Raw genomic sequence first — 24,889 nt, forward strand, 5'->3', positions numbered from 1 at the left:
TGCGAATTTTATGCTTAAGTTGCTTATATAATTTATTTAATTGATTATAAATCACTTTTTGTTCAATTAAGCGCAAGAATTTCACTTTTAATAATATCAAAAATTAACGAAGAAATATTTGCAAAATTAGTAAGCATAAAATAGTATATTTTATTACTTTAAGAATGTATTTTACATGAATAGAATTTGTTACTGTTTTTAAAAATAAAATATGACCGTTATTTTAAAATTGTCTTGATAGGGACAGGTTGTAGCGAAACGGAGCGAGTAGCATTGCAATTCTCACTCGCAGCGAGTAACCGAATCTGTGTTCTTTGCTCTGTGAAGACTGTGACTCTGCACTCGCTCACTCACTCTCTGCTGTGCTGTACCTCTTCTTCCTCACCATTCTCATTCCCCATTCCTATACGACGCCGTTTTGCTTCCAAACGCACATCTTCTTCGTCACTTCACTCACCGAAATGGGTTGCGCCCAATCGAGAATCGACAACGAAGAATCGGTGGCTCGCTGCAAAGAGCGCAAAACTTTGATGAAGGAAGCGGTGGTTGCTCGGAATGCCTTCGCCGCCGCGCATTCCGCCTACTCCGTCGATCTCAAGAACACCGGCGCCGCCCTAAGCGACTACGGCCACGGCGAAACCCACCACCACCACCCTCCCCCTCTCGACCCTCCCTCTTCCTCTTCCTCCAACCCTCCGCCGCCGCCTCCGCCGCCAATCGACGACCACCTTCCTCCTCCGCCTCCGCCGCTCCCCAACTTCTCCCCGGCGTCGCTCAAACGCGCCGTCACCATGCCTCCCGTCGCCATGCAGCACCACCGCAGCCCCGTCGCCGTCTCCATTGCCGAAGAGGAGGAGGAAGAAGAAGAAAGCGCCAAGGCGGAGAAGAAAACCGCCGGATCGCGAGCCGCGCCGCAGCCTTCTCCGCCGCGGACGCCGGAGATGAAGGCGGTGCCGTCCATGTCCTCGAATGGCATGGCTTGGGATTACTTCTTCATGGTGGAGAACATGCCTGGACCTTCCCTGAACGAAGAAGATGATAACGATAACGATGATGTTGATGTCGATGAGGGTAAAGTGGAGAATGTGGTTGAAGATGAGGTTGAACCTAAGACACCGGAGATGAAGGTTGTGGAGGAGAACGAGAATGTTGAAATAACCGAGTCAAAAAAGCACGTTGAACATTCAATGACAGCACCAGCTGAGTTTATAAGAGCAATAAAGGTTGCTCCTTCTGTTTCTCTAATGCAGATTTTGAGTTTCCTTGATGATCATTTTTTGAAGGCTTCCGAGAGTGCTCAAGAAGTTACCAAGATGCTTGAGGCCACTAGGTTGCATTACCATTCCAATTTTGCTGATAATCGCGGTAATTTCAATTTTTTGTTTTTTTGGTTAGGCTATGGACGTGTATGTTAGTTTTTGTTGAACTTGAATGGTTCTTCTACTGATGTGATGAGCAGGGCACATTGATCATTCAGCTAGGGTCATGCGGGTTATTACGTGGAATAGGTCCTTCAGAGGTGTATCCAATGGGGATGGTGCAAAAGATGATTTTGATTCTGAAGAGTATGAAACGCATGCCACTGTTTTGGATAAGTTGTTAGCCTGGGAAAAGAAACTTTATGAAGAGGTCAAGGTAAGGTGTTAGTGTCTTCTCTTGTTCCATTTTTGACATCCATACTCTGCGTTTCTTGTTTTGTTTTTATACATTTGTGCTAATTAATGAGTATTTGCATGTAGTTCTTAGTGAATGTTTAGGCCTTGTTAATCTTTCCTTCTTGTCAACAGCAAGGTGAGCTTATGAAGTTTGAATACCAAAGGAAAGTTGCAATTCTGAACAAGCAGAAGAAGCGCGGTGCCAGTGCTGAATCGTTGGAAAAAACTAAAGCAGCTGTCAGTCATTTGCATACGAGATATATTGTTGACATGCAGTCGATGGATTCCACAGTTTCAGAAGTGAATCATATTCGTGATGCACAGTTGTATCCCAAACTTGTTGCTCTTGTTATTGAGTAAGTATTGCCGATAAGAAAATTAAGATGTGTGTGGAATTTGACATTTTATTGGTGGTTGATTCATAAGTTGGCTGGGTTTGGATGTAGAGTCGCACAAGAAACTTGTCATTGGAACTTCTTTCATGGCTGACAGCATCTAGAAATTCTTGCTTATTGGTCTAATCCTAGTGACTAATGTTGCATCATATATTCTAGAAAAATATCCCGACCTAGAAGGGCATTTTGTGCTACAGTTTAGTACTTTGAAATTCTGTGTCATTTTTTAAATTCTGAGCCTGTACACTGAAGTACATTTTAATATAATGAAGAAAAAGAGATCAATTTATAATTATAAGAATGATATGTATACTTTGACAGTTTTAGATTTGCTCAGAAACAGACTGCTCCTTGATCCAAAATTTTGAATGTTTTATCTTGCTTCCATACTCACTGTATTCTGTATTTTTATTCCCATAAAAGGGGAAGTGTGGGAGAGCTTACGGCAGCATAAAAGGAGGTATTTGTACCCTGAATAAATCTTAATCATGAGCCTACTTGATTTCTCTTCAGGATGGCGAATATGTGGGAAAACATGTGCATACATCATGACAGCCAGCTGAAAATAGTTACAGACCTCAAATCTCTTGACATTTCTCAAGCTCCTAAGGAAACAACCAAGCATCATCACGAACGCACTGTACAACTTTGGAATGTTGTCCAAGAATGGCATTCACAATTTGAGAAGCTTGTGACTCAACAGAAACATTACATCGAAGCTCTTAACAGCTGGCTAAAGCTAAATCTCATTCCTATTGAAAGCAGCCTAAAGGAGAAAATCTCATCCCCACCAAAAGCCCAAAATCCACCAATCCAAGCCCTTCTCCATGCATGGCATGATTATATTGACAAGCTTCCCGATGAGCTTGCAAAATCTGCTATTTCCTCTTTTGCTGCTGTAATAAAGACTATCATACTTCAGCAGGAGGAAGAGATGAAGTTAAAGGAAAGATGTGAGGAAACCAGAAAGGAGTACTTGAAAAAAAACCAAGCATTTGAGGAATGGTACCAGAAGCATTTACTGCGGAGGGGTGCCGATGAAGCAGAACATGAAAGAGGAGAAGAAGTAAATACAAACAATCCTGTCTCAGAGAGGCAGTTTGTTGTTGATAGCTTGAAGAAGAAATTAGAAGAGGAAATTGAATCCCACCAAAAACTGTGCGTTCAGGTGCGAGAGAAGTCACTGCAGAGTCTCAAAACTCGCCTGCCTGAACTCTTCCGTGCTTTATCAGATTATGCTCATGCCTGTGCTGATGCTTATGAGAAACTCAAGTACATCACACAGCCCCGAGGTGGTGTGGCATGACAACATGAATGCTTTTTTGTTCACTTTTTGAGAAGTTTGTATTTCGGACCTAATGTCTGCTTGTTGTTCTCACACAAGAAGGCATTCATAATCTAGCTTGACATGCAGATTCATCAATCTTGTGTGAAAATTTTGCCACGGCTTTTAGTTCTAACCATCCTTGATTATGTAAGCATGTTGCTTAAGTGTGTAGTATGTGTCTAAGGTAGATGTGTCATGAAATAGTGATTCATCGGCACTGCAACTTTATTTAAGTCATTTAGTCCAAAATTCAAAAGATTATTAATCTTCACTTTAGTCGTATGTTATGACTCATCATGCTACTGACGTTTATCTAAAATCACAACCCGAAGAGTCAGAAAAGTCTGTACACACTACCCTTGACTTGTGAAAAATAAAGGGAAAAAGGAATCTTAACTTCGGCGGTTGTATTTACTTTTCCATATATTAAGTGGCGGAATAACTTAGATTCTCCCAATGATGCTGTCAGCACAATCCATCAGGAAGATGAAAGGAATATGATTTAGTAACATCTTTTGGGGTTACATCTTGTGATGGTAGAAATAGAAAATAGGGTGAAATGAGGAAAATTATGAGGTGTTCATGTGACTAGTATAAGTAAAAAGATTAATATTATTAAGATTACATTTCAAAGTTCCGAGTGAGAACATAGGGAGGCGGCTAGCTAAGCAAACAATGACTCTTTCGGCGGTTTAATGTTGACACTTTGGTCGGAACCTTGTTTAATAATCCATTAATCGTCACATGGGTCTCTTTCTACAATTCAAACTACTTCCTGCCCTAGTTGGCGGCGGGCCAGGCTTAATCTCACCCAACATATTAATTATTATATTTAGAGATAGTTAAGATTAAGAATACCCCATCTAAAACAAGGGTATTGGAAAGCCTCTGAAGGAAGGATCAAAAGGGGTATTAAACTCCCCTCCTCTTGTCCTTGCATACAAAAGTTGCATTACTTTGAAGCTTTGAAGCCTCTTGACCATGCTATATGCCCTTATATGAAAAGGTGCCAACTTGCTTTGAAGCTTCTGTTGTGAAGGAAAACTTGGCAATCTTTGCAAATGGATGTGAAGAAGTATTGGTTAAGTTCAAGAAGTCAAAGGACACAAAACATCCAGTTAGGTCGGAGCTACACAAAATCACACAATAGGAGCTCTTCTCCTTACACTAGCAGCTATGATGGCACAAAAACATTGTGGAAGATGCTTTGGAGAAAACTCAAGAGATCATCAGATAAGAAGAAAGTCTTCAATTCTCCCACTACAATGGAGGGTGTTTATGATCCTGAAACATACTCAATGAACTTTGATCAAGGAACTGGGTGGATGGAACCAGACAACCTTCCTCGTTCCTTCTCGGCTCGGTTTGCGGATCCATCGAAGATCTTACCACCAAAACATTTATTGGGTTAAGAAGGAACCTTACTCAATTCTAAGGTTGCTGTTGTCTTGTGACATCAAGGTTCTAAGTTTAAAGACTTAGAATAACCTTTTACATATGCACGAGTAAGACTACTTACATATGTCCTCTCCAAATTTCAAGTAGTGAAAGTCTCGTGCATTGGATCGTTCCTTATGGTTAGAAATTTGATGTACATGCTTTTTTGTTTTCTTGGTTTTCAAGTCCATTTGTATAATTTTCTTACACCTGACTTAATGCACCTCTTTCTCTTGAGGTGTTGATCACATATTTCTTTTTGGCTTTTGATGTTGTTCCGGATGAAACCTATAAACTTAGGATGCGTGTAACGTATGATGATATCTATTAGAGAAGCAATGATATATACATAGAGCATTAAACGTCCATCTATATGTATTAGCTGGTTAATTTCGAACTAAGAAAATATAATTTGATTATAAATTCTGTTTTTTGATTTCTTAGAATTAGTGGTATTGAGTTAATTTTGAGCTTTGATCTTATCTTCTAGTTTCTATGTTTGTTCGTGCTGGTAATTCAATAATGCTTGCGATTGAGAGTTGACCTTATTATCGTAATGAAACCGCAACAAACCATAATAAATAAATATATAAAATATACGCAAAGCTTGAATATTTCAACCTTCAAACTTCTGTGCCTTACAAGCCTTAAAATGAAGATGGTGACGGAACTCTCGAGGCTCATAGTTTAATAGATTAGTTAGTGGGAACTAGAAGACGAAAATAAAAACAGAAGAATCTTGCAGGGCTACTAGTGCTGGCCTGATTATAGTCTTATATACTATGCATAGTATCATATTGCTTTTGGCATTGGTAAAAAGTTAATATAGTGTTAGTCATCATCTCAAAATTGCATGAGAAAAGAATGAACTTTTCTGTGTATAGGGAGGTGGTGGGGTTCATTAAAATTGGCTACATGATAAGGTAGTATATCTGTATATGTTCCACCCAAACATGTACATCTTGCACTACTTTTTGTACTGTGTCATCAAAAGGTTATTTGAGTGTATTATGATAAGTAATGCGTTTTCGGCTAAATTCTTCGATATTCTAACTTTATATAAACACAAATAACTTCTCATCCCCTCAACTTTTATACCTATAAATCCATATCACACCGTCCAATTCAATCCATGGGATTAATTCTTCGGTTCAAATACCTCTTATTTTATTAGTTTAATGATTAATTTGAACAAATCGTATTCATATTGATATCTCTTAATCTTAGGTGAAATTAAACCCATCAGTTCTCGTCTTTACATAATTGATTGACAAAATTTGAATGGAAATATAGACCCAATAAGTAGTAAAAGATTTAAGAAGTTCTGGAGCCTGCAATAGTCTAAAATTATATTTATATAAGTGTGTTTTTTAAACAATTGTATGGAATAAATTTTAATTTAATATTTTATTTTATATGGTTGATTGCTTTTAAAAAATTATGTGTACAACTCACCTGAGTTGTTGGCTTGTGTTTATTTATTACAAGTAGAATTTAAAATGTTAATAAAAAATATTTATTTTTATAAAGAATAAATTAATTTATAATAAAATTTTAAAATTAATTATTAATTAAAATAGATTATTGTTAATTTTTAGTATTGTTTTTGACAAGTTCTTACTTATGCTCATATATCAAAATCTAATCACGCCTGATCCTACCCTAACAAAGTTTGAGTAATTTACCCATCATTTTGATGTATATGAGGGATCTTATAGATAAATTTATATAGTACAGTTCCTAGATCAAACCGCTGACAAAATCAAAATATATTAATGTAATAGTGATTCTAAAAATTGATTGTTTCAAGGTCAAAGCACTTATACTTTTGAGAAAAAATAACTAATTATATAAATATGTTAAAAAAATGTGTCAAGAAAGTGTGTTATTAATATTTTTTTTTTTCATTTTACATTAAATGGTCTCACCAAGAAAAGATCCTTGATGGGGTCTGTATTAACAATTGAACATTCAAACAAGAGAAATGATTTAAAGTTGCGAGAAAGAATCATTGTTTTTTTTTTTATTACATTTTTGTAGGTTCACAAGTACAACAAGTAAAACATAAATAAATTCAATCTCAGCACTTGTTTAACATTTCTCATCTATTTTTATTTTTCTTTTATTTTAGATTATTTATCATATCTATCATTTGTATTTTATTTTATTTTATTTTCCTATCAAGTGAGACACCCATTGGCGTGTACATGAAACATTTTCCAGAAAAAAAACAGAGAAATGGTAAATTTTCATCTCCCCAAAACATTCTGTACCATGTCGCCACTGGCCCCCCACATAATGTTAAACAGTACTCGAAAAGTCTGAAACTTTGTGTGGTACAGCACGTGAACTATATCATCATATTGATACTTTTCTGAAAAGGAGAAGAAAAATAAAAGCATTGTAATTAGCTATCTGATTAATGGTTCATGAACACCGAAAGTTGGAAGTACGTTTCAGGTGAAACAAAAATTAAATGCTTTAACTTGAATTACGCAGCTTAACAGCAACAAAATTGTAACTCCTTGTCAACGGAAGTAATAAATAGAGAATAAAGTCATAAACATTCAAACCCTTCTTAATTCCATCAAAATCTGGTTGCTGCATCCTGCTTTTCTAAGCCCCAGAAGTTCAATAAATTAAAGACAAATACAAAAAAAGATTTAACAGTTACCTTTTTACTAAACTTGATGATTCTCATTTTATAGATCATAAAATGGTTCTCCGTTATTTTCTGGCCTTTTGCTCGTAAGTCTATTTTTTTTACACTTGAATCTTCTAATTTGTATACTCATTCAGCCCCGAAGAAGTGCGTGATTGTATTTTCATTTCCTTCTTAAAGCTTCTGAAATTCTCAATTCTCAATTTGTGCCAAATCAAAATAAAAAGATGCTTGAAAAACTTTTCCTTAACTTATGAGATGACAAACACAATCACGCGATTCAGAATACAAAACAATTAATAAGAAGTTTCTTTGACGATTTATAATCTTAACTGAGTACAAATTAAAAATTTAGGACTACAGGCCAATATACTCTTATAAAAGCTTATTTACTATTGATTTGAATTTAAATATTTTATAAATATAATTAACTCAAATTTAACAATAAATTAACTTTCACTTTTTCACTGTGTACACTTGCTCGTTTTAAAGGAGATAAATTCATATATAGTTGTCATACATTGCAAAAAATGATAAAGTTTTCAAAACCTACCATTTTTTTTTGTCAAACCATAAAATCATTTGGAATGTGTATACGCATTGATGCGTACAGATAGACCAAAGTAGCCCAATAACAGGGTTCAAACCTTAGCATTAGGCCCACATATATAATACTCAATAGGGCTTCTCACCTCGCAGCCTATATTAGACATCTGTGAGTTAACCCAAAAACAAAAAGCAATGTGTCAAACCAAAACAAGTTGGTTGGGAATTCATGAAAATTATGATCCGTTAACAGCCTAATGCGAGTGCTTTCAATCTACACCACCAATTCTCATCTCTGAATCCTCATCTCCTTCACCTGGACTGAAAAACAACTAGTTCTTGGATGTACTTTTTGAAGTGTATGTCTTATGTTAACGTTCCTTGAATTTAGATTAAATTATGTTTGATACCCTCTATTTTGTATCCTGTGTTGAATTAATATGCTTCTCCTATTAATAGAAATTTTTTCCTAGTTTATTATTTGATGCGGTTTATTAAGATAAACAAAAAAATAATATAAAATATAATGTCACTTAAGTTTAGCAAATGTCAATACAATTAACACTAAAACATACATAACAAGAGCATCTTGATAGATTTGACAGGTGTATAAACTGAAGAACGACATTAATTTATTCATCTCATTATGTTAAAAAAAGAACTAGAAGTTTATGCATGGGTGCTGCTTATTGAGTGCATTTTTGCATGGGTGAAGGTTTGGATTCTTTTGCTCAACTCCGGCCACAAGAAAGTACGCGGTGTGCCTGAAAAGGTAAGGTTGTTATGAATAATGTTTTATTGTCACTAATAGTCTTCCACAGAAGGATAGTTGTGGAAGAAAATATACCTAAAAAAGTTCATCAATTTGATCTTTGATTCATTATCTATATCTGAAGTAACATCCAATGCATCTTTCATGTGATGTAACCATCTCTCTGCAGCTTCATGAGTGACTGGAAAGGGTCCATGTCGAGCAATTAGAGCAGGATGCCCTGCCATGTATAGAATCAAAGATTTTGACTTTTAAGTTCCTTCCTTCGTCATTAGAAGAAGCTATTTATTGCATTTTAATTTATAAAATATCACTTTTTTAAAGGTAAAATTGCAAAAAGATATAAAATTAAAACAATTAACTAAAAAATAAGTTCTAAAATTTTACTTATCTTAAATATATTATTTCTTCTATAAAACATAATGAAAATTATGAGCTGGTTTTTTAATCATCCCCAAACAAACTACCCAAGAGCCATGATCGAAACAAAGAGAGGTATGGTATGAATAGAAAGTAATTCTAACCTCTTCTCTGAGAATAGAGAGGAGGGCCTCCCATTCTTTGGACGAGAAATTCATACTGATTTTGAATTGCGTTTTGTTTCTCTGAATTCGCAAATATTGAACGAAACCACTCTTCCTCATCATCATACACTCTGTTCAGTGTTCATTTTAAACTCCATTTCTCATGAATCATAAAAAAATTATATCACTTTTGAAAATCTCAGAAAAACTGAACGAGATAGACCTACCTGTTGTAGAAATTGGTAGAGAGGTTAACAAAGGTTTGAAGGCCCAGTTTCTCAAACAAATTTGTGTCGTCGATGGCGAAAGCATTGGCTGTCTCAACTCCACTCCATTCAGAGGCTTTCTCTTGCAGACTCTGCATCTCTTTCTCTCTCAATTGTGGGCTTTGCGTAGATTGCACGATCTTTGTGATTGTGCAAAGGAAAGAGGATATGTTTGGATCATTACACCATCATGTCATCATCGTCCACTCGTTGGTTGCGTGCACATAAAGTTGATGAAGAGCCATAGTCCCAATAATATAAAAAATAATTATTATTATCAAAAGACAAAAGAGGTAGATAAATAAAATGAAAAAAAAATGTTATGAAAATAACGTCATTCTTTAAAAAATTGTGTCATTTACAAATTTACTATGGATTGTGTCATTTGCAAACTATTCTGGCTGGACATTGCAATGTCATCAAGGTTCCCACTTGTTATTCGTTTAGGTGGGAGAAATTAAAAAGTAGAATAAAAAATTTAATTTACTTCCAAGACTATTTTCTTTTACCTTGATGATCTATATAATATTTATATATTTATTATCTCAGAGTATTTTCTTTCTGCAGATTATTAGGTTTACCTTTAGTTCTCATCATATATAAGCTTATAAGCATGAGCACATTAATAATATTGCTGCGATCGCCATGTGCCATGTACTTGTCGTGCATTTGTTTGGTGGTGAGGGTCGTGTTAATTAACTGCAGTAATGAATGAATTGGAAACAGTTACTCCGTCGCTTCTAACTAGCTAGCTTCAGTAAGTGGAAAATCACAATTTCGAAGTGAATCTATTTTTGTTTACTGTGAAAAAAAGTATTGAACAAAATGAACTTTTGAATTTTTGTGCATGTTAAATTAGTATTTGAAAACTTGTTTACATCTTTATCTTGCTATAACAAGCTTCTACATCATTCAGAATACATTTTAAAATGCAATTTTATTAAATTTTACATATGATATTATTTTATTTTGACACACATGTATTAGTAGGAATCTACTTTAAATAAATAGACTTCACTTGTGTTATTACAATAGAACCTTACCCACCTCTAGACCAACCCTTGAAGATGTTGTTTTAAATTAAATTGAGTATTAATGCTATTGACGACAATATAATGTTTTATACCTAAATGTTTAATAGGAGCAGCATCTTTCAAAGCCCTTCATGTGTTGAGCATTTAGCATTAAGAGCAATCAACAAATCACACTGACAGCAAGCCCCGGTTCATGAGTCTTGGCCTTTAATGGGGCTCCAATAATTCCAACAAGAATAATTATAGGTTCACATTCATTTTTTATTTTATGAATGTTTTTTTAGGTATATAATGAGAGAAGGGAAGAAAAAGATAAACAAAATGTAATTAATAGTTTGATAAAAAAGATAACTAGAAAAATAAATAATATAAGATAAAATGCACATGATTGTTCAAACAATTGAGTGATGGATCAGCCAAACCACCAAAGGAGTTCCTTCTCCTTAACTATTTATATTAGTTTATAATCACATAGTAATTTAGAAAAAATGTACTCAAGTGTAGTTATTTACACTTTCGTAAATATATATAATTATTTATACAAACCAGCCTCCCATTAAAAAATGTCTTCGATTTAGCATTTTGGCAAATTTACTGACAATTTGCTTTTACATTAAAAGTCAGACAATATTTATTTAGGGGAATATATACACACATGCACAAAGATATAAACATAAAAAAAAACTATATAATATTAAATACATTATCAGTTATTTAATATTTAAATTAAACTGTTCATGCATCTCTTAAGTTGTGTCTGTGTACCATGCGTCTATGCCTCTCGATTCAAATCACTTAAATTTTCAATGTTTTCTTTCTTCTTCTTTTTAGGAAAGTAATTAAAGTTTTGAGCTATATAAGCTTCTCGTGGTCAATTCAGTTAATCAACATCGTAATAAGATAATAAAAAATTATATCTTAATTGAGGTATAATGATATGAATAATATAATAAAAAAATGAGTAATAAAATTTTATTTTGAAAAATAAGCAAAAGTAAGGTTACTTTATTTTTTTTAATGGCCTAAAAAGAAGAAAAAAAAAGAGATAAATTTAAAGTACTAGTATAAATGAGTTGAGTTACTTGTCCAATTATTTAATTTTGATTCATTAAATATTTATCTGGACTTAATTGTTTAATTGAAAAAACCAGTTCAAACTTAAAATTAGGTTTAATTATTTAAATAAGTTAAATTTAAGCTTTATAAATTTTATATTAATAACTCGTAAGTGGTTCATATATATGAATATTTAAATTTGTAATTTTATTTATTATATTTACTTAAAAAATTTATATTTTTATTATTATCATTATCATGTGTGCATTATTTTTCTAATTTTAATTTTTAAGAGTTAAAGTACAAGTGATTATAATTTCTTTAAATTTTACTCGTTTAAGTAAATAAGTCAAATTTAAATAATATTTTCTTTCAAATCGTCCTAGAATTTAAGATAGTCAAGTCATTTGCACCTCTAATTTGAAGGATTGTAAAATAAAAAAAAGGCAAAATATGTAATTGGAAGCCATCAAACCAAGTTATGCCTTCGAGTTTGGATGCAATCAGTATCAGTATGCAGACTCAAAACAGGCAGCCAGTATGGTTTGCTATCCAAATTGGGTAAATTTTGTCCCCCTTAAACTTTTAATTGATTTTTGATCTAGCAACATAAATGCAGGCCAAAAACTAAAAACTAATAAAATGCAAGTTAAAAGGGTGAAAAAAGGATATATTTTTTTAAATATAACTTTCTCCAGAATAAAGAGATACCAGAGTAAATTCATATATTTTTAATTCAAAAGTTAATTCTATATAATAAATATTTAAATTTAAATCAATAATAAATTGGTGCTTATTTTATAATTATATATATTAATTATTTAGAGAAGCTAAATTGAAAAATATAATACTTGGATTCCATGGGTGTGCTATAAATGAGAGAGTATAATTATAGAATCCTCTCACATGCTTGATGCCCTAGTCGGATTAGATGAGGCACTGTGATAAATTAACATTCCTTTATTTCTTATGATTAAACTCAATTAATTCTGTTCAACCAAAATGCGATATCATCCCTACAAAAGAAAAATAATATATTATTCGTAAAAATTAATTAGTAGTGAGAGAGATTACAGTTTCATAAAGCTTTGTTTCCATGCAAAATTAACACTAACAAGAAAACCTATATATAAAGCATTCAGAACATCTCATAGAAGAGTAGCAACTAGTATTATAAAGCTTAACTAAAAATAACACTGCATCCACCGTTCTATTTTAAGAGAAACAGATCCAAAGTAAACAATATGAATGACTCTTGCCATACACGTGATCATACATAGTACCTACTGGCCGCCGCCGCCGCCACCGCCAAATCCTGCACCACCGCCACCACCAAAACCACCACTAGCTCCAAAGCCACCTCCTCCACCAAATCCACCACCTCCACCTCCTCCAACTCCACCTCCAACTCCTCCTCCACCGCCAAATCCACCACCTCCTCCAGCACCACCACCTCCACCAAGCCCACCACCACCACCACCTCCAATACCTCCACCAATGCCACCACCAACACCATGACCTAGTCCACCACCACCTCCTGCCCCTCCACCAATGCCGCCACCAACACCATGACCAAGCCCTGCACCACCTCCTATGCCACCACCACCTCCTGCCCCTCCACCAATGCCGCCACCAACACCATGACCAAGCCCTGCACCACCTCCAACGCCACCACCACCTCCTGCCCCTCCACCAATGCTGCCACCAACACCATGACCAAGCCCTGCACCACCTCCACCAGCTCTTCCACCTAAGCCGCCACCACCACCTAACCCTCCACCGCCACCTAACCCTCCACCGCCACCTAATCCACCACCTCCACCTAATCCACCACCGCCACCTAATCCACCACCGCCACCTAACCCGCCACCTCCACCTAATCCACCACCGCCACCTAACCCACCACCGCCACCTAGGCCTCCTTCTCCCCCTAAACCCCCACCAGCACCAATGCCAGCCCCAACACCGCCACCTAAACCACCTCCTCCTCCTAAACCTCCACCACCACCAAAGCCAAGCCCACCACGCTTAAACCCTTTCTTGATAATCCCAGGCCCTAACAAATGTGGTGGATGAAGCAAATGCTTGTCATCCTTAACTTTTGCTACCTCGGCCACTACCAAACCAGTGGCAAGTAGAATGCAGAACGCAAACAAAATGCCATTTGAAAGAAGTTTCATGGTAAAATTAGAAAAAAAACGTGGAAGAAGAAGATTGTGAAGCTGAATGTGTATTGGTGGAATGAAGGAGTGAGGTTTTATATACTGAAAGAGCAGCAAAAAAATAGTATAGGTCGAAGGTTCACTCAAATTACTCAACTGCCACCTTGAAGGAGTACATGAGGCTCAGCAGTCGTTGGCACAGTGATTTAATTGTTCAACTGTCCTCATCTGCAACGCGTTCTCAAAAGAAGTCACTGTTTCCCCATTACACAATACACTAGGGTTTTGACCACTTGGCTGGTCGTTCTTTCTTTCTTTCTTTATTCCATATTCACACCTTTTTAGTATCATCTGCTTCCTTTTTATTAGAAACTATATTAAGATGTATTAGAAATTTAAGAGATTCGCATATTGTTATATTTTTAATAAAAATTATTTTTAATTTCTAGGAATATTGATTGACGTTTTCCTCCCACAATTAAATATCTATCGTATAAGTATTTAAATTTTTTCCTATAATTTTAATTGTTGTAATTAATATTTATTTGTTTTAGGGTTAGCAAAACAATTTCTTTACTTTAAAATAAAAAAATATAATTAAGATTAAATATAAATATAAATTTATTCAAGTTTAAAACAATCAGGATAATTTATTGACTGTTCCCGATATCAAACTTGTTGTGTATTGGGGTTTATTGAGCTTCTGTGACCTTTATTAATGGCTTGCTCTGATAAACATTAATGCAGCAACCAAACAGCGTCCTGTCACCAGTAGTATAGTCCTCTCTGCGCAACTCTCTCCCCCTCGCTATCAGGTAATAAATACGTCCATAGCAACAACATATAGAAAAAGGTCAAGATTTGCATTATGACAATCAACTATCGAAGTTCCAGTCACATCAAATTGTAGCGGATTTAACGTTGGTAAGTGAATGTGCCAGGAAATTTTACTAAGTAACAGTGGGACTGTTCCCATGTTATCGATGTTTAGACTGGTCGCTGAGTTACTGGTTATTCAATTACATGCAATAACTGTCGGTTGCGTTTTTCTTATTTTCTCTTAATGAATCATCTCATTGTTACACTGTCACAGATTGTTTATTATGCGACATAGTTATAAATTATTCTATTTTGTATGTTCATAAATTTTTTAATTATTAAATATTTGTTCTATTTTAAATAAATATTTATACTTTAATTTAATCCATATTTTATAAAATAATAAAAATATTATATCAAAAAGAATTGTTAGAAGATAGTATTATGCCATATCAATTACTTTGATACAAGTAATTAATGCTTGTGTTCGCAATGGATGGGATCGAGACATTGATATCAACTCTGCGCGTGTGTTGTAGCTGAGGAAATACATCTGGCAAAGGACTGAAGTCATTTGTGCATGAGAACTCATCTGGATCACTCACAGCTCAGAGAGGGAATAATATTAAGGTCTGGTCAATACGCAGTTCTTCAGTAGTAGAATACTCTAGAATGATAATGAGGAAGAGATATTCTTATTGGGGAAAGATCGTTCGACGTCTCAAGGAATGTATACATCTTAATTTGAGAGATGAGGGACAGGAAAAAAAGAAAGAAAGAATAATTATAGGTTAATATCAGTGGGGGCAGAAAAGAGAGATAAGAAAAGAAAAAGTGAAGAGAATGACAGTTAAAAATATGATTGATGGTTGAATAAACAAGGAAAAGAGCTTTAAAGAAAATGAGAATGAAAGATAAATATAAAAAAAAGTGAGTGTAACGAAAAATATGCAACGACTTTTTGTTGTATCAATTATATATTTTCCAAGTATATTACTGAAAAATTATGTGTGTGTGTGTGTGTTAACGATGATAACTTCAAAATATTGTTGTCACTCATCGAGAAGTGTCCTTCATATCTTGAAAGTGGGAAATCCATCTATTATCTTTCTGTTTTTGTAGTATTGATTGTGAGGAGTCCTGTGCATGTCAAAAGCACGAGATGCATTAAATATTTTGAGAGTTTATTTCTTTTGCTGTTCAAACTTTTGTTCTGAAAACATATAAAAGAATAGTTTTTGAAAAAAACTTGCATATACAATATTTATATTATTTTAGTCATTTAATAAAGGACAACTCAGTAAGTTTATCAGTCAATTTTAATAAAATAATTTATTTTGTTAAAACAATTGTGGCAAATTATCATTCAAAACACAAATTGATTAATTAATTTCAATTATTTTTTTGCTTTCTTTATTCTTAAATTTTAATGCATAAATTAATTTACTTAATAATAAAGGTTAAAAAATAGAAAAAAAAAATATTAGTTTAAACTTTTTGTGGTTGTCACAATGTTTTTATATAATAATATTAAAATGTTTTTTTTTTTTGTCATAACCATGATCTTCGATCAACCCGTGTCTCCGCCCATCAAAATGATGCTAACGTCATATTTGTGAAAAGAAGACACAAATGGTAATGACCTTCGGTATATCGTAATTGGTTAGTTTTGGTTAATTTTAAGTATTTAAAAATATTTTTTAAATTGATTATATTTTTAATATGATAAGTTTTTTTTAATAAAAATTATAATTTTTAGTTGCTTAAAGTTAATTATAGATAAATAAAGTTAACGTTTTTTATAACTGAAACTAATAAAAAATTTAATTTCAACAAATTATACATATGTAAACATACAAACCTTTTTAAGTTATTGAATTGTTTTTTCAAGATACCTGTAAATTAGACCACTAGCCACTTGAAAACACAAAGTTTATATATTCCAACTTCTAAGAAAAGTAGTGGATAAAATTATTGAAAATCATTGGTATTAAAAAGATTAAAAAGAATTATTCTATTGAGATAACTTATACTTTATTTAACAATTTAAAGTCTAATCTTCTATTAATTTTAAATCTTAACCAGGTCTAAAAGTTGTTAATAATAAAAAGTAATAAATTTTTATTTCACATATTTACTATGAATTATTGTTTACTAATATTCTGCATTATTATTATCAATTTATTCATTCAAAATATTATATATTTTTATGAGTTTTAAAATATTGATAATTTGTTTCATATATTATCGTCACTCTAAAGAAGTTAAGTTTTGTTTGGAAATGCTATTTTTTTTATTGTAATTTCTATGATTATACTATTACTTAAATTGCTATCTCAACTCGACATAGAAATTTTATTTTTTATTTATTTATTTTTTAAACTTTAATATTAGAGAAATAGTATATACTATTTGATGAGATAAATAAAATATTTATTATGTTTTAAATTTTATTTCTCAGTTTAAGAATAATTATTTTTTATTAATTTTAAATAAGTTAAATATCAAACTCATTTCTTTTTAAAAGATATCATAAAATTTATCATCTTTTAAGTATTATAAAATTAATATAGATAATAGTTGTATAATGGATCACATTTGTAGGAGTGGTAGTATAGGATACTCTAATGACAATGACTAACAAAATTTTCTTATTTTGATAATAATTAATATATTTTTTGTGTTGAATTAAAAAGTAACTTTAGAGTCTTAACTTTGCTATATTAAAAAGTTATCTTAGGATTATTTGGGAATCCAATTATTTAAAAATAGTAAGTCTTATTATAAATTAATTTATCTTAAAGTGTGTTATATTCTGCAGAGTATTCATTATTTCGGGTAAAACTTTTTCATGCACTTATATTATGTTGTGAGGTTAACTTAGCTCATTTACTACTTATTTAAAGTTTTTTTATTCTTTAGATGATAATCCAAATTTAGTTTTTAATAATTTACATATTTTGTAGTTTATTTTTATATAATTTGTTCTCTTTGTCAAAAAAGATAAATTTTGATAGATTTAATTTAGTTACTTTTTAATATATTCAAAATATTTTTTAATTATAACATAAGCAAGGTAATGATGTATATTTAATTTTTATAATTAAATATATATTTATAAATTAATTTTTATATTTTAAAAAGTAACATTTAAAGAGTTGTATAAACAAAATGACGTTGGAATAAACTGGATAGAAAAAAAGAAGAGTTGTATAAACATCTTGTTAAATTTTAATTCGTATTGTTAGAAAATTTTCCGTAAAAAATATCATTCTCCAAATTATTTTTGAAAGACTACATTGGTGGGTTTTTAAATAACACATGCAAGTATAATAAAGCACTTGTGTAATAATTAAAATATAATTTTTTAAATATAAAAATTATTTTATAAACAAATATTTACACTTATATATTTTAATCTATAACTATTTATAATTGTGTGAAACTATTTTTTTTTTGTACGTACGATGTACATACCATAAAAAGACCTAATAACTAACAAAGTACATATTAAGTACAGTTATACTGTATTAGAACTCCCTAAAAGAAAACAGCAATAATAGAATAACATGGGACGCTGTCGTTTCGGTTCCCAGGCAAGCACCGACTACAGCACAAAATTAGGGAAAGAAAGCATAATAATAATAATAATAATAAATAAAAAAAAACTGAACCCTAACGCTTTTCGTTTTGCATTCGCACCTCAAACGGGATTCCTCCGTTTCTCTGCAATTCAATTCTCTCCCTTTCCACAGCACCAATTTTCAGAGCTTAAATCAAAGAGATTTTAACCTTCCGTTTCTTAAGAAAATTTTCCGTCGCAGATATGCGCGGGACTGAGGTTGCTTGTTGATACCTCGAATTAAATCACATGGAAAGAGAGCGAACCCGGAAACGGCGTCGTCTTGCGTGGGACGTAGCTCCTCCACCAGTGCCTGAGGTTCTTTCTGTTTCTCAAATTACGTTAGGATTTCTTTCTTCATTTTTTTATGTCTTTTTTCTCAACTTGTTTCATCTATTATTGTAGGCGCAAAGGGCTCTGGTGGTGGCAGGTGATGATGGAATCGAAAGAAAGCATGTTTCACCTCCAAGAAGGGATGACGATCGCGATGGCCATTATGTCTTTATTCTCGGCGAAAATCTCACTCCTAGATGTAACTTCGTTGCCTCTATCTTAGGGTTTTCTTCCATTATGTCTTTCTTTATTTTGGTCTTACGGAATATTTTAATTGCAGCCTTGTGCATTGTTCTGTTCATGTCTCCCATACACATGCACACATTGTTCTCTGTTGTTCTGGGTGTTTCGTTTACCTATACTGTTCTATTTTTCCTCCCACTAGCTATATAGATCTGTTGAAGGTCTCTTTTATTTTTGTTTTGTTTGCTAGTTTATAAGTTGCCTATAATGCTCTGATTTTTCTAATATTTCTGAATTTGCCAATGCATGAGGTCATTCATTCCCAATTTGATGAAAAAAGCCCTTTTGTACAGAAGCTATTCTGTCATGACTCGTTTAAGTGTTGTTTGTTGGATGTCTTTTCCTTTTTCTCTTCTGTTATGTTTAAGCTGTGGTTTTTTAATATTTTCTTATGTAAGTATTTTCTCATGTTTTGACAGATAAAATCCTCAGCAAGATGGGTGAAGGTTAGCGGTCAAGTGCCTTCTGAATACAAGATTTTAATTTTTATGTCACTGTGCTTGTGTCATTCAGCATATTGCTAGTGCTGTAGGCACATTTGGTCGAGTTTTGGAATGTTGGGACCGCCAAACAAGAGAATATGTGGCTATCAAGGTAGTTAGAAGCATACGGAAGTATCGTGATGCAGCAATGCTTGAGGTTGACGTGCTTCAACATCTAGCAAAGAATGATAGAGGAAGCTCACGGTACATTTATAGAGTAACATTGCTGCTTGAATTTTGTTACTGCTTCTTATTTTGAGGGATTAATAATATTTATTCCATTACAATTATTATTTGCAGGTGTGTGCAGATCCGAAATTGGTTTGATTACCGAAATCACATCTGCATTGTAAGTGTGCTTAGTTATTTCTTTCAGCAATATATTTCCTTGATTTTATCATATTGAAGAAGTTTATTTTGAGAATATTTTGCACTGAGTTGGAGATGCTTTTTACTACTTTTGGAGGGCAGGATGGGGTTAATTTTGCATTGTTATGGAAATGGATGGGATGACTGAAAATTTGAATAAATTTTGGTGTAGAGTTTTCTCCATTGTTATATGCACGTCTTTATGATCTGTTATGCTCCTTTCTCTTTTGGAAGGATAGGTGATTAATCCTGATTCATGTTGCGAATGTGAGTGAATGAGTTGTTAAGTTAAACTATAGTGGATTGTTTTTATATATGTCCATGTGGACTTTATTCATAGATTTGGGAACTAAGCAGAAACATTCCTTTCAATGCATTTTAATGGTGTTCAGGTCTTTGAGAAGCTTGGACCAAGCTTATTTGATTTTCTAAAGAGAAATAAATACTGCCCATTCCCTGTGGATCTTGTTCGGGAATTTGGACGACAGCTTTTGGAATCTGTAGCATGTCTGTGGATTATTCTTGGCCTTCAGTTTATTTCTGATGTTCTATTCTTAAATCTTTTGATTAAAATCAAACCACATCTTTTTCCTTGGCCTACTTTCTTTGCCCAGGGATGCAGTGTATCTTGGTTGTGTCTGCTCACTTTTAACTTGTTTCTTGTGCTTTATAATGTTCAGATATGCATGAACTACGCCTAATCCACACTGACCTGAAGCCAGAAAATATACTTCTTGTTTCTTCTGAATATGTAAAGCTTCCTAGCTGTAAGGTATTCAGCATTTTGGATCTAAACATAATGATGTTTGTAGTCTCAGTTGTAATATTTAAGGAAAATGATTGGATTGGTACAGAGGGTTTCCTCAGATGAGACACAGTTCAGGTGCTTGCCCAAGTCTAGTGCTATTAAGCTGATTGATTTTGGTAGTACTGCATTTGATAATCAGAACCATAGCTCCATTGTTTCTACAAGGCATTACAGAGCCCCTGAGATAATTCTAGGTAACTAAATATGGTTTTGACTGTCGAGAATATTTCCTCGTATTTATTTTGTCCTGTGTGTAAATGTGTAATATAGTAAATATGTGATGTTTGGGGTTGAAAATTTATGGATGATGACAAGGAAAAGTATTTTGACCGTCTGAAAATACTATTGGTAGCTTCCATCACACTCTAATTAAATCTCAAGGATTATGGATTACTTTCATGTTTGCTTATAACTTGTGTTATCCTGAATTTTTGCTGTTCACTGTAATATCACTGTTCTGAACTCTCTGTGCTGTAATGAGTGCCTTTTTGTTCTTATTTATTTGTTTTCCCCCTCATAATGGATGTCTTAATTATTTTCTTCTCTCAAACACTATTTCTTTGGTGTCTCCCTTGTCCCATCATTTTTCTACCTCTTATGGAAGGAGACTTATCATTATGGCTCTTTTCTAATGTTTATGTTATGAGGGAAGAAAAAAAAAATATAGGAGCCAAGTCTGTGTCATGTCGATGTGATGCCATTTAAGAGACTACATTATTGTTGTTATTTACTTGAGTTTTGTTTGACTAAATGAAATTATCAAGTCCAGTCGATAGCATATAATGTGTACTTGTTAATGTATTCTCACTTGCATCTTAAATGATAATTGCAGGTCTAGGATGGTCATACCCATGTGACTTATGGAGTGTTGGATGTATTCTCATTGAACTTTGCTCGGTTAGTATTTGGTTTATCAAGATATATTAGATCTGGTTTAAAGCTGGAACTAATAGTCTTAAGTGTTTTAAATGTGGAACTTTTGTCAGGGTGAAGCCTTGTTTCAGACTCATGAAAACTTGGAGCACCTTGCAATGATGGAGAGAGTTTTGGGACCTCTTCCGGAGCACATGGTTCGAAGGTCCAAGTAAGTAGTGAATTATAGAACATTCTCTAAATTTCCCTCTCTAAATTGGAATGAGATACATCCAGAGTGAGTCTTTCAAGTTATGAATCGACCACTGGGAAAAGACAAAAGCTAATTAACATAATTGAGTGTTCTGAATTTCTGTAGTAACATCTTTTTTGTCCATTTGATTGACAATATGCAGCAAGGGCGCAGACAAGTATTTCAAGCGTGGATCACGACTAAGATGGCCCGAAGGAGCTGTTTCAAGGGAGAGTATCAATGCAGTGAAGAAGCTTGGTCATCTTAAGGTTTGTTGTGTTTCGTCCTTTCCCGTCAGTAATTACTGGGCTGCAAAATCTTAAATCAATCGGAGCTCTTAGTATCTATTTATTTGTTTTTGTAATTGTGATGATCAATGATTATTCCTGATGCAGGATATTGTATCACGACATGTGGAGTCCTCAAGGTCCTCTTTCACTGACTTGTTAGATGGCTTATTAACATATGATCCGACCAAACGTCTAACAGCTCACCAAGCCCTTGATCACCCCTTCTTTAGGAATCCAACTTAAGAAGCCAGATTGCCCTTCTGGAATAATTCCCATTTTAAATAGTCAGTTGCACAGGCTATAACTTTGTTTTAAATGTATGTAATCTATTATTATTTATTTATAGCAGTCGTTCAATCGCCTTGAAAATATATTTTAATTTTATCATTCTTTGTTTTTGTTTTGTTCATTTTTTTAATCCATGGATTTGATCTCGTCTGTTATTATATCTTTAAACACGGTGGCGAATAATTAAATTGAGTGTGGCCCCGATCACTCGGGTGCCAATGTGTTATGAGGTTCTCTTGGACAGGGATGATTAACGTTTAAATTGGAAAATTTCCCTGCATATTGTTCTTTTGTTCATTGGTTGTGATTAGCATTCTAGTGGCACGCATAAATTTTAATTGAAATATTTAATAATAAATGTAACATTAGTTTAATTAATATAAGAAGTCATTTGGTTATATTTAATTTATTTGATGCTAGTAAATAAAAAAATATTTTATCAATAAAATCAATTTTTTGATATTTTATAAACTTGTATTCTTTTCCATTTTACCTATACAGATATTCATGGTTACGGTTAGAAAAAAAAATAGGGCACAAAAACGTTGTTTGGTTATAACTAATTCCAATAAGGTTAGTGCTAGACCTTGGTTCAAGAAATCAAACTAGGGTAATATGAAACCTTTCAGGCGAGCGAGTTACCAGTAATCTCCACATGAACACAAACCGTTCTCAAATTTATGAAACCTATTTGCATCTCTCACCACAAATACAATCTTCAAAACCTTGGACAAACCCTTGATGAATGCATGGCAATCCCCACAAACCCTCAAGTTCTTGAAAATCCTAATCATCCTTTCTCCTTTTAGCCCACTTCGAACCAAAACCAATCCAATAGCCAACTTCTCGCTATGAACCCGCAAACTCTCCACCTTTGACTCCTCTTCAACATCATGCAATGCAAATTTCACGTTATGAACATGGCCTATTTCTTCCTGCACCCTCTTCTCCATTTCTTTCAACACTTGATGAATCTTCTCTATAAGTGGATGCATGCCATCCCCATTGTAGAAAATGTGGATTTCCTTGTCTATCTCTACCCAACTACGTCCTGCTTCTTTCTTCAATCCCTTTCTCTTCACGTAACCTCTTATTTGCTCACTCTCTTTCCAATACCCTGCATCGGCATAGATGTTTGACATCATGACATAGTTGGCTGGATTGTTACCATCCAATCTCAAAAGTATCTCTCCCACATGCTTCCCCATCTCCACATCTCCATGCATTCTACAAACACTAAGTAATGTCTGCCATATGCCCACACTTGGCTTCAAGGGCATTTTCTGAATGAGATCCTTTGCTTCCTTTAAGCGCCCGGCTCGTCCAAGGAGATCAACCATGCAAGCATAATGCTCTACTTGTGGTTTGCACTGATGATTGTTACACAAACTAGAGAAGTATTTTTGACCTTCTTTGATGAGTCCAGAATGGCTGCAAGCTGAGAGCACAGCTAAGTAACTCACACTGTCAGGTTTAATTCCATTCACTTGCATTTCGTTGAAAAGTTCAACTGCTTTATTACCAATACCATGTTTTCCATAGCCCGTGATCATAACTGTCCATGAGATCAAGTTTGTCGCTGGCATCTCTCTGAAAAGTGCATCTGCTTTATCTGTTAATCCGCATTTCATGTACATATCCAGAACTGAATTAGCCACTGACATTTCTAAACCGTACGGGACTTTTATGGTATAAGCATGCATTTGCTTCCCCTGCTCTACAAAGGCAAAATCAGCAAACACACCTATGAGACTCGAGAGTACACACTCATCCACTTCATTTCTGCTCTCTCTCAACTGCTTAAACAAGTGCATGGCTTCTGGCAACTTGTCTTCTTGTGCATAACCAAGAATTAGTGTGGTCCAAGACATCACACTCTTCTGTTCAGTTCGATCAAACACCCTCCTAGCTTCAGTTATGCGCCTGCATTTGACATACAGATCAAGCAAAGCACTTGCAACCACTGATTGAGCCAAGTAAGGAAATCCACTTCTAATTAAAGCAGCATGAATTTGCATTCCTTCTCCTATTGCACCAACACAAGTACACGCCTTCAACGTGCTTGAATATGTATACCCATCAGGAACTTCCCCCTTCTCTTGCATTTTACTAAACAGATTCAAAGCCTCTTCACCATTTCTTCCATTGGTGTATCCAGCAATCATTGCATTCCAACTTATAACATTTCTAACTGGCAAAGTGGTAAACACTCGCGCTGCCTCACTAACCCTACCACACTTCGAGTACATGTCAATTATAGAATTGCCAACGACGGATACCCAGTCAAAATTAGATTTTGCACAAAGCCCATGAATCTGCATTCCATTCTCAGGAATTCCCAAAACCCCCGATGCCTTTAGACTGGTGGACAGTGTGAACTCATTAGGCTTAACATCTGAGCGACCCATTTTAGAGAACAAGAGTAAAGAAGTTTTGGCATCACCATTTTGCAAATACCCACACATAAGAGCCGTCCAAGACACTACACTTCTCTGAGGCATTCGATCAAACACGTAACAAGCGAGGTCCACAGTGCCACACTTTGCATACATATCTATAAGATCATTGTTTAAAACCAAATCATGCCCAAACCCTAGTTTCTCCACAACCCCATGCACTTGCTTTCCCTGATCAAGCAAACGATGCTTCGAACACTTGTTCAGGATCTCATTGATTAGCCTACGCACGTTCATC

The 24,889-nt window shown here is 34.0% G+C and overlaps 6 protein-coding genes across 8 annotated transcripts; 3 read left to right on the plus strand and 3 right to left on the minus strand.

The window, feature by feature from the left end:
- The first annotated feature begins 461 nt into the window (after positions 1-461).
- On the plus strand, positions 462-3,356 carry LOC113866196 (nitrate regulatory gene2 protein). Its single transcript, XM_027501078.1, has 4 exons — positions 462-1,365; positions 1,460-1,635; positions 1,788-2,011; positions 2,564-3,356. Exons 1-4 carry the CDS (start codon positions 462-464, stop codon positions 3,354-3,356), a joined length of 2,097 nt encoding a protein of 698 aa, XP_027356879.1.
- Positions 3,357-4,438: 1,082 nt separating this feature from the next.
- Positions 4,439-4,789, plus strand: LOC113866197. The gene has a single exon (XM_027501079.1). It carries the CDS (start codon positions 4,439-4,441, stop codon positions 4,787-4,789), a length of 351 nt encoding a protein of 116 aa, XP_027356880.1.
- Positions 4,790-8,683: 3,894 nt separating this feature from the next.
- LOC113865911 (two-on-two hemoglobin-3-like) lies at positions 8,684-9,682 on the minus strand. The gene is made up of 4 exons (XM_027500715.1): positions 9,546-9,682; positions 9,319-9,449; positions 8,870-9,014; positions 8,684-8,786 (listed from the first exon to the last, which is right to left on the minus strand). The coding sequence occupies exons 1-4, from the start codon at positions 9,680-9,682 to the stop codon at positions 8,684-8,686; spliced, it is 516 nt and encodes a 171-aa protein (XP_027356516.1).
- Positions 9,683-12,957: 3,275 nt separating this feature from the next.
- On the minus strand, positions 12,958-13,854 carry LOC113866198 (glycine-rich protein 23-like). Its single transcript, XM_027501080.1, has 3 exons — positions 13,656-13,854; positions 13,437-13,595; positions 12,958-13,283 (listed from the first exon to the last, which is right to left on the minus strand). Exons 1-3 carry the CDS (start codon positions 13,852-13,854, stop codon positions 12,958-12,960), a joined length of 684 nt encoding a protein of 227 aa, XP_027356881.1.
- Positions 13,855-18,325: 4,471 nt separating this feature from the next.
- On the plus strand, positions 18,326-22,271 carry LOC113864714 (serine/threonine-protein kinase AFC3). 3 transcript variants are annotated; one of them, XM_027498752.1, is made up of 12 exons: positions 18,339-18,595; positions 18,683-18,809; positions 19,273-19,299; positions 19,386-19,539; positions 19,636-19,684; positions 20,097-20,211; positions 20,385-20,476; positions 20,559-20,706; positions 21,345-21,409; positions 21,499-21,596; positions 21,781-21,886; positions 22,013-22,270. In XM_027498752.1, exons 1-12 carry the CDS (start codon positions 18,527-18,529, stop codon positions 22,148-22,150), a joined length of 1,188 nt encoding a protein of 395 aa, XP_027354553.1. In that variant the 5' UTR covers positions 18,339-18,526; the 3' UTR covers positions 22,151-22,270. The 3 variants fall into 3 exon arrangements, 2 of the variants coding, with proteins under 2 accessions (XP_027354553.1, XP_027354554.1); XR_003504906.1 differs by having other exon boundaries at positions 18,326-18,595; positions 19,273-19,539; positions 20,385-20,471; positions 22,013-22,271; XM_027498753.1 differs by lacking the exons at positions 18,339-18,595; positions 18,683-18,809; positions 19,273-19,299; ... (1 more) ...; positions 19,636-19,684; positions 20,097-20,211 and adding an exon at positions 19,160-19,181 and having other exon boundaries at positions 20,385-20,471; positions 20,572-20,706; positions 22,013-22,208.
- Positions 22,272-22,833: 562 nt separating this feature from the next.
- On the minus strand, positions 22,834-24,888 carry LOC113865774 (putative pentatricopeptide repeat-containing protein At3g15130). Its single transcript, XM_027500516.1, has one exon. The coding sequence runs from the start codon at positions 24,886-24,888 to the stop codon at positions 22,834-22,836; it is 2,055 nt and encodes a 684-aa protein (XP_027356317.1).
- Position 24,889: the final 1 nt, after the last annotated feature.

This window comes from Abrus precatorius, unplaced genomic scaffold (genome assembly GCF_003935025.1).
Source record: "Abrus precatorius isolate BTA unplaced genomic scaffold, Abrus_2018 Scaffold4, whole genome shotgun sequence".
Taxonomy (NCBI): domain Eukaryota; kingdom Viridiplantae; phylum Streptophyta; class Magnoliopsida; order Fabales; family Fabaceae; genus Abrus; species Abrus precatorius.

What these genes read in the sequence shown, in the direction of transcription:
- LOC113866197 (XM_027501079.1), top strand. Translation starts at nt 4,439, where the DNA reads ATGGATGTGAAGAAGTATTGGTTAAGTTCAAGAAGTCAAAGGACACAA.
- LOC113864714 (XM_027498752.1), top strand. Translation starts at nt 18,527, where the DNA reads ATGGAAAGAGAGCGAACCCGGAAACGGCGTCGTCTTGCGTGGGACGTA. An exon ending in ACCGAAATCACATCTGCATT is followed by an intron (nt 19,685 to 20,096) that starts GTAAGTGTGCTT and finishes AATGGTGTTCAG; the next exon opens with GTCTTTGAGAAGCTTGGACC. An exon ending in TTCTCATTGAACTTTGCTCG is followed by an intron (nt 21,410 to 21,498) that starts GTTAGTATTTGG and finishes AACTTTTGTCAG; the next exon opens with GGTGAAGCCTTGTTTCAGAC.
- LOC113865774 (XM_027500516.1), bottom strand. Translation starts at nt 24,888, where the DNA reads ATGAACGTGCGTAGGCTAATCAATGAGATCCTGAACAAGTGTTCGAAG.
- LOC113866198 (XM_027501080.1), bottom strand. Translation starts at nt 13,854, where the DNA reads ATGAAACTTCTTTCAAATGGCATTTTGTTTGCGTTCTGCATTCTACTT. An exon ending in TGGAGGTTTAGGAGGAGGAG is followed by an intron (nt 13,596 to 13,655) that starts GTGGTTTAGGTG and finishes TAGGGGGAGAAG; the next exon opens with GAGGCCTAGGTGGCGGTGGT. An exon ending in CGGTGGAGGGTTAGGTGGTG is followed by an intron (nt 13,284 to 13,436) that starts GTGGCGGCTTAG and finishes GTGGAGGGGCAG; the next exon opens with GAGGTGGTGGTGGCATAGGA.
- LOC113865911 (XM_027500715.1), bottom strand. Translation starts at nt 9,682, where the DNA reads ATGCAGAGTCTGCAAGAGAAAGCCTCTGAATGGAGTGGAGTTGAGACA. An exon ending in TCTCTATTCTCAGAGAAGAG is followed by an intron (nt 9,015 to 9,318) that starts GTTAGAATTACT and finishes TATACATGGCAG; the next exon opens with GGCATCCTGCTCTAATTGCT. An exon ending in AAATTGATGAACTTTTTTAG is followed by an intron (nt 8,787 to 8,869) that starts GTATATTTTCTT and finishes TTACCTTTTCAG; the next exon opens with GCACACCGCGTACTTTCTTG.
- LOC113866196 (XM_027501078.1), top strand. Translation starts at nt 462, where the DNA reads ATGGGTTGCGCCCAATCGAGAATCGACAACGAAGAATCGGTGGCTCGC. An exon ending in AACTTTATGAAGAGGTCAAG is followed by an intron (nt 1,636 to 1,787) that starts GTAAGGTGTTAG and finishes TCTTGTCAACAG; the next exon opens with CAAGGTGAGCTTATGAAGTT. An exon ending in CTTGTTGCTCTTGTTATTGA is followed by an intron (nt 2,012 to 2,563) that starts GTAAGTATTGCC and finishes ATTTCTCTTCAG; the next exon opens with GATGGCGAATATGTGGGAAA.